At 37.4% G+C, this 7422-nt stretch overlaps 1 protein-coding gene across 1 annotated transcript in view; it reads right to left on the bottom strand.

Annotated features, from left to right (window-relative positions):
* Window positions 1-504: 504 nt before the first annotated feature.
* smarcb1a (SWI/SNF related BAF chromatin remodeling complex subunit B1a) overlaps window positions 505-7422 on the bottom strand; it is an 11081-nt gene continuing 4163 nt past the window's right edge. The window contains exons 5-9 of the mRNA XM_080037787.1: window positions 6814-6941; window positions 4205-4374; window positions 3221-3411; window positions 2346-2477; window positions 505-1149 (exon numbers count right to left, since the gene is read on the bottom strand). Coding sequence (XP_079893913.1) covers window positions 1110-1149; window positions 2346-2477; window positions 3221-3411; window positions 4205-4374; window positions 6814-6941 — 661 coding nt within the window. The 3' untranslated portion in view covers window positions 505-1109. The remainder of the gene's footprint in view (window positions 1150-2345; window positions 2478-3220; window positions 3412-4204; window positions 4375-6813; window positions 6942-7422) is intronic.

The raw sequence follows: 7422 nt of genomic DNA, 5'->3' as shown, positions 1-7422 counted from the left end.
GTATCAAGACACAATGTTGAAATATAATGTTGTTAATCCGATGGCAGCACTGAAGCTAAACACCTATGCTCTTCAGTTCACAGTCTATCAATAAAGATAATAATATATAAAAAATGCAATAATTGTCTACACCCCAGTAAATGTGAAATTAATTTTTTTTATATATATATATTTTTTTTTATGCTTTATTGATAGTGTAGAGACAGAGTTGAAATGGGGCAGAGAGGGGAGTGACATGCAGAGAACGACCGCGGGCTGGAATCGAACCCGGGTCCGCTGCTGGCCGAGGCCCATGGGGGGGGGGACGCCCTACCAACTGAGCTAAGGGCGCCCCCTGAAATTCTTTCTTCAGTTATGTTTTTTAAATCATGATGTGCAATATTATAAACCAGACTGGAAATGAAGCGCTTTCACAATTTTTTTTTTATTTTGTAAGAATTATTCAAATGTACAAAAAGACAAAAAACAAATACAACATAACAATATATTATCTGAGACTGGCTGTGTGTGCGTGGTTCATTTTATTCTCCCTGTGGTCAGGTAAAGAGAGTCAGTGGTCAACGTGTGTGTGTGTGTGTGTGTGTGTGTGTGTGTGTGTGTGTGTGTGTGTGTGTGTGTGTGTGTGTGTGTGCGCGTGTGTGTGTGTGTGTTTGTGTGTGTGTGTGTGTGTGTGCGTGTGTGTGAGAGAGAAAGAAAGAGAGACAGACAGAAAGATAGATAAAGAGAGAGAAGGAGATAGAAAGAGAGAGGGATGGATAGATAGATAGATAGATAGACAGACAGACAGACAGACAGACAGACAGACAGACAGACAGACAGACAGACAGACAGACAGATAAGCTTCTCCGTGCTGAAAATAATCAGGGACAACAAAAACACTAAGAATTGGGGGGGACAATTTCTACCAAATTACAAAATATATCGACATTAATAATAATAATAATAATAATAATAATAATAATAAAAAAAAATAAAAAAAGAGTGCACAGCTGACTGGGGGAACGCTGGTTTAACAGGAAAGACATCCGGAGAGCGATAGAAATTTAACGTCTTTGTTCGTCAAACCGTCGTGAGTGAAATCAGCTGAGCACACCGCAGAGGGCCCTTCACTACCAGGCCGGGGCGGTGTTCGCAAGTCGCCTCATTCGCCTAGTGGAGAAGAAAAACGGGAAAGAGTGCGTCAATTAGGGCTGGCCCGAATGCCGTTTTTCCGAGCGAATACTCGTTGGTTTTTCCGAGCGAATATTCGTTCCAAAAAAACACCATCAAAAACAACATTAAAAAAAAAAACGCTAATAATCCCTATATACTCCCTGGAACCGATTTTGACAGTATCTGCATATTTTGTTGAAGATTTACGCGCTCGGAGGTGAAGTAATGGATGCGCTATGACACTTAGTGATGTAATATCCTCCTAAATGAGCAATACTACTACTACAATATTACTAACTTTTATATCCAAATATAAAATTATTTGATGACATTATATTGCAGTACTAGCTTCTTGCAAATTTTTTTTTTGAAAAAAATAAAAAATTAAAATGATAAAAAAAATATATATAAAAAAACTAAACTCCGAATACTAATTTTCCGAACGAGTATTCGAATATTCAAATAATTCGGGCCAGCCCTAGTGTCAATGATTTAGAAAAACTACAATTACGAAAGAAATACATTCAGCTACAGCTCTGGAAAAAATTAAAGAGACCAGTCTGGATTTTTCTTCAATCTTCATATCTTAAAGCTTTAGTTTCAGCCTTGTACAATGACCTTGAGTTCCTGTCACAATTATCTAGAACTCTGCTATTAAGGCAGTGGTTGCAGCCTTACATAAAACCAATGCAGCAGTACTGTACATTATATATTTTTTGACACAATAAAAGTCACAAATAATGAGCTAAACCTGATATGCTAAAGCAATGACATAATAAAAAGGTAGAGATTTATATAGCGCATTTTCTGAGCACTCATCGGCTCTTTACATGGCTAAAAAATATTAAAAAAAAAACTTTATTAAGGCTAAGCAAAGAAAATAACTAAAACACATTTTTTTTAAACGGAGATATGAAAAAAGAAAAGAATACTCATTATTTTTTTCTGAAAAACATGACGAAAATACATGTTTAAAGACTTTTTCATTGCTATATTAAATTTAACATCCAGGGCAGCTGTGGCTACTATGGTAGTTTACCACCACCAGTATGACTGTGTGTGAATGAATGGAACCTGGAACCTTGTAAAGCGTCTTTGAGTGCCTTGAAAAGCGCTATATAAATCCAATCCATTATATCACGTAGATATGGACAACTAGATAAGCCTCTGCTCTCAAAGCCTTGTTGACGTACCTTGTGTTCCGGTCCTGGTCTCTAATCTTCTTCTCCATCTCTGCGTCTGTGAGCGTCTCCAGCAGCGGACACCACTGGTCTGCATCGCCCGTGTTCCTGATGGCTATCTCCACCGTGGGGAGGGGGTTCTCACTGTAAAGAACAATACACTTTAGTTAGTGGGCAGGGGGTTCTCACTGTAAAGAACAATACACTTTAGTTAGAAGGGTTCTCCTGTGTTCCTGATGGCTATCTATTTCATAATTTAATTTGTCCTTGGAGAGTCAAGACATTTCACCCAGACCAGAATACATGAGAAATCACCAAACGAGACCTTCATTTAACCTCAAACCTCTAATTCCTCGACCCAACTTTGCCAAAAACATGGAGGAAAACCAGACAGACATTTCAACACTGTTTGTTTCTGCAACTCCCAAATACTTTCAAACAAGCAAAAGTTCAAATTCAGTTTTTTTTTAATGGAATAAGAGATTTGACCTGTGGTGACATGGCTCTGTTACTGTGATACACATGTATCTGCTGCCATCTAGTGGTGCAACATGAGATGAGTAATACACAGAGAAGAAGTGTTAAAAATAACTATATTGTTAAATGTATAACATTAAAGTGATGATTCAAACCTAATACTGCCCCCACAAAATAAAATAAAAAATGCAGGCAGTATACAAAATATAAACGATTAGATAGATAGATAGGTGTGTGTGTGTGTGTGTGTGTGTGTGTGTGTGTGTGTGTGTGTGTGTGTGTGTGTGTGTGTGTGTGTGTGTGTGTGTGTGTGTGCGTGTGTCTGTGTGTGTGTGTGTGTGTCCGTATGTGTATGTGTCTGTCCGTATGTGTATGTGTGCGTGTGTGTGTGTCTGTGTGTGTAACAGTACCTGAATGCGTATGTCCTCTGGTGCCAGCTGAGTTGTCCTCTGATGCTGTATGCGATGGTGGTAACAAACTCTCCTCCCAAGCCCAGCTCGGAGCACAGCTTCAGGGCAAACTTCTCCGGAGAGTTCTCCCTCTCCGACATGTCCCACTCAAACTGGTCCACCAGGGAGATGTTCCCCACATGGATGTTCAGCTGGGACACACAAATATTTAGTTAAAAACATGGTTCAAAGGGTCCTATCATTTAGTGTTCTGTCTTTATTCGTTCAAAATGTAATAAAATTAATATTTGAAAAAAAAAAAAAATTCTCCTCTGACTATAGGGTTATTTTTTGGATAATTTTTTTTTTTTTTAAAGAACACAAACACACAATTGAAAAAAGTTAACACAAAAGACAAAATTCAACAACCAACATGGCGTACACTCTACGTTACAGGTTTCTAATGACATTGTTTAAACTAAAAGGTAAATGTTAAGCAGAAACTAAAGTCAATAAGGTGTCATGAAGTTCAGTTCAGTACTGCTATATAGTCAAAGAAAGGCTGGAAAGAAAAGAAAAAATAAAATAATAATAATAATAATAATAATAATAATAATAATAATAATAATAATAATAATAATAATAATAAAAATTAAAAAAAAAAAAAATTAAAATTAAAATTAAAATTAAAATTAAAATTAAAATTGTTGTATATACCAAATATACAACAACTATGCAATTATACATAAAAATGAACTATATTGAAATGAATAAGATAATGATGTGGACATAGGAAAACATTTATTTAAATTATAACCCTCACCTTGATGATGACCCTCTGGTAAAAGAATTATAATGAAAAAAAAATAAAAAAAAATCATAATGATAAAAAAAAAAATATATAAAAAAATCATAATAATAATAATAATAATAATAAATAATAATAAATAATACATAAATAAATAATACTAATACTTATAATAAAAAATTAATTATAATCCTCACCTTGATGATGACCCTCTGATCGGCCTGCTCCTCCAGTATAGTGGTGTCAGAGGGGTAGGACTCTATCTGCTGCCTGATGGCCGACGCGATGGCCGGGACGAAGGCCAGGGGGTTCAGGTCCAGGTCATCACACAGGATCTCACTGAACATCTCAGGGGTCATCAGCTTCTCTAGGGGGGGGGGGGGGGGAAGAGAGGGGGGGATGTTGAGTTTTGGGTTTTTTTAAGATATATTTGAGGGATTTTAAAGGCACTACGAGTAAGATGGCACGTTGGCGTCCCCTTTGGACAAAAGCGGTAGTATTTTTACGACGCCCGCTGTCGCAAATGCTCGTGCCAGGCGCGTGAGCGTGGACTGAGAAGGGCGCAATATAGTGCATGTTCGTGTGTTGAAAGTGTGAGGACTCTTTTCGGCTCCGTGAGAGTGGTTTTGACACTGCATCAACTAATGCCAGTCAGTACCATGGACATATAAAGAAGGTCAGTACACACACCTGCTTGCAATGAGTTGATTCAGCAGCGTCACCTAACTACTCTCTCTCTCACGGAGCTGTGTCCTCACAGAAAGCGAATGAATGAGAGACGGCAGTTAGTAGACTATGGATCACGATGAGGTAATGTGTTTGTGTTGTTGATGTAAATAATGACTATTTCAGATAATGGTTATCTGATGATGGTGAAGCAAAGCAAACTTTGTGTTAGTACCAACCGCTCATTCATTTAGCAGTCTAGTTTCGCTCTCGTGAAATTGTATACACGTTGCTTGGCAACGTCCTCCCGCCCGCCTATCACTCACTCTCCCTTTTCGCTTTTCTTCATTGCATTCTCTTTTTTTTCTTTGATGGTTCAGCCCCGTTATCAGTCATTTATGACGACAAATAACTGTCTCAAACAAGGCTCCCGCTCCCCTTCCCTCACCTGGAGGGATAGGCTTCTCAAATCGCGTTGCAGCGCCACACTGAAATCTGCAACCAATACGGATATGTGACCATAGAGCCTGCACGAGCGAACCGAAAATCGGACTGGGTGTGCGACCAGACCAAAAGCAGTAATAAAAACTATATAAAAACGTCTTTCTTTGCACTGATGGTCTCGTTTGCTGTTAAAGGTAATTTATGATTATCAGAGGAAACATGAGGTTGTTTAAAAGATATTTAAATGTTACTCGTATCCGCTTTAACCTTTTGTTGGGATTGCAGGGTTTAAAGAAGGAGGCAGGACAAGTTTATTTCTTGAAAAAAAAAAAAAGAGAACATCTCAGGAATCATCAATTTCTCTAGGGGAGGGAAAGAGAGGGGGGCGGGGGGGAGCAGGGTTCATTTATATAGAACAAGGCCATTCAAAGTGCTTTACAGGGGCTTTACAGACAATATAAACAAAGCAAAACAGGGGTACAAAAAGTTCAATTTAAGACTTGTTTAGGTCCAGATCATCAGACAATATCTCAGAGAACATCTCAGGGGTCAACAACTTCTCTAGGAGGGGGAAAGAGAGGGGGTAGGGGGGGGGGGGGGGGCAGGGTTTATTTATATAGAACAATTCAGACACAAGGCCATTCATAGTGCTTTACAGGGGAAGGGGGAGAATTTTTTTTTTTTAAATATACTTTATTCTAGGAGCAAAAATAGATTATGATCTCATTATGTTATTGTTCACATTTACATCATGCTACATTTTTTTTATAAATATAAATTTTTTGTACAAAAAAAATAAGAGAAAGAAAATCATTTTAAAACAGGGTTTCTCATCAACTTCTCTTTTCATTTGGTCAATTTATCAAATGTTAAAATAATACAAACTAAAACTTAAAAGTCTACTTACAGTCCCTAGAGTTAGGACTAAACGAGGAGAAGCAGCTTTTAGTTATTATGCACCAACAATCTGGAACAAACTCCCAGAGAACTTGAGGTCTGCTGCAACTCTCAGCTCTTTTAAATCGAGTCTGAAGACTTTTTTGATTCCATTTTAACCTGCAATTTTAATTTTATTTGCTTCTTTTATTTGCTTTTAAATCGAGTTTTCATTTTTTTTTATTTGCTTCTTTTATTCGCTTTTAAATGTTTTATAATGTGTTTTATGTATTCTAATCTTGCCCCTGTAAAGCACTTTGAGTGGCCTTGTGTCTGAATTGTGCTATATAAATAAACTTGCCTTGCCTTGCCTAAAAGGTGCAGTGTGTAATATGACATCATCAAGAAAGTTCTACAAAGTTCTAGAATGCAACGCTCCCTGGGTAACCCCAACCCTTTCGAATAATAACAGAAGCTACAGTGGCCTTCAAGGACAAGAACAATTCTAAATTTTAAACAATGCACCTGATGACATTCCAACTATGACACTTTCAAGATGGCGGCACTAGGCCTTGGTCCAAAATATGCAGAAATATGGACATATATGAGACCCTTTCTAAGGGGAAAAAAAATTATTCAAACTATTTTTTTCAGCTATTATGCACTAAATTAAATGTACTTATGGATATTATAATTACTTTCTACAAAATCTGCTAGGAAATAAAACCCAAAATTCTACACACTGCCGGTTTAACCCATTCAGAATCTAATTATGATCCGAATACAAACAAAAGAGAAGCATCGACGATGTGAATCCTACCGTTCATGTTCCATGTGAAAGCGTCCCGCAGCTTCTGTCCCTCGATCTCCATGTCCAGACGGATCGGAACCAGAAGCTCAGACTGGGTCGCATTCTCATGGATCACTGCTGGGTCGTGGTCGTCAAAACTGGAACATTAACACATATAGATAGACAGACAGACAGACAGACAGACAGACAGACAGACAGACAGACAGACAGGTCAAAACTTGAAGTGTCTTATCAAAAATGTTCAATTGTATTTTATGTCCGATGTATTTTATCTGCTTTAACTGGCTTTTGTCACTTGTCAGGCCGACATTATTAATAAAAAACTGTATAAATAAAGGGGAAATAAAAATAAATAAAATTATTATAATTTTTTTTGGGTAGAGGGGGCGGGGTGGGTGGGGGGGTGGGGGGGTAGATTGTGTTGTATTATTTGATGTGACCATTTGATGTGTGCACAGTCATTAAGGAAAATGCAAAAAATAAAGTGTTTTAGTTTTTCTTTTCTTTTTTTAAACTCAACGTAACAGAAAATAGATAAAAATGTAGAAGTGTATGAAAGTAGTTTCAGAACATGGCTTGTGCTATATATTAAATGAGTGAATGAGTGTATTACAACAT

Source organism: Ammodytes marinus (genome assembly GCF_949987685.1).
Source record: "Ammodytes marinus genome assembly, chromosome: 2".
In the NCBI taxonomy this organism is placed as follows: Eukaryota; Metazoa; Chordata; class Actinopteri; order Uranoscopiformes; family Ammodytidae; genus Ammodytes; species Ammodytes marinus.
This window is presented reverse-complemented; position numbering and strand designations above follow the sequence as displayed.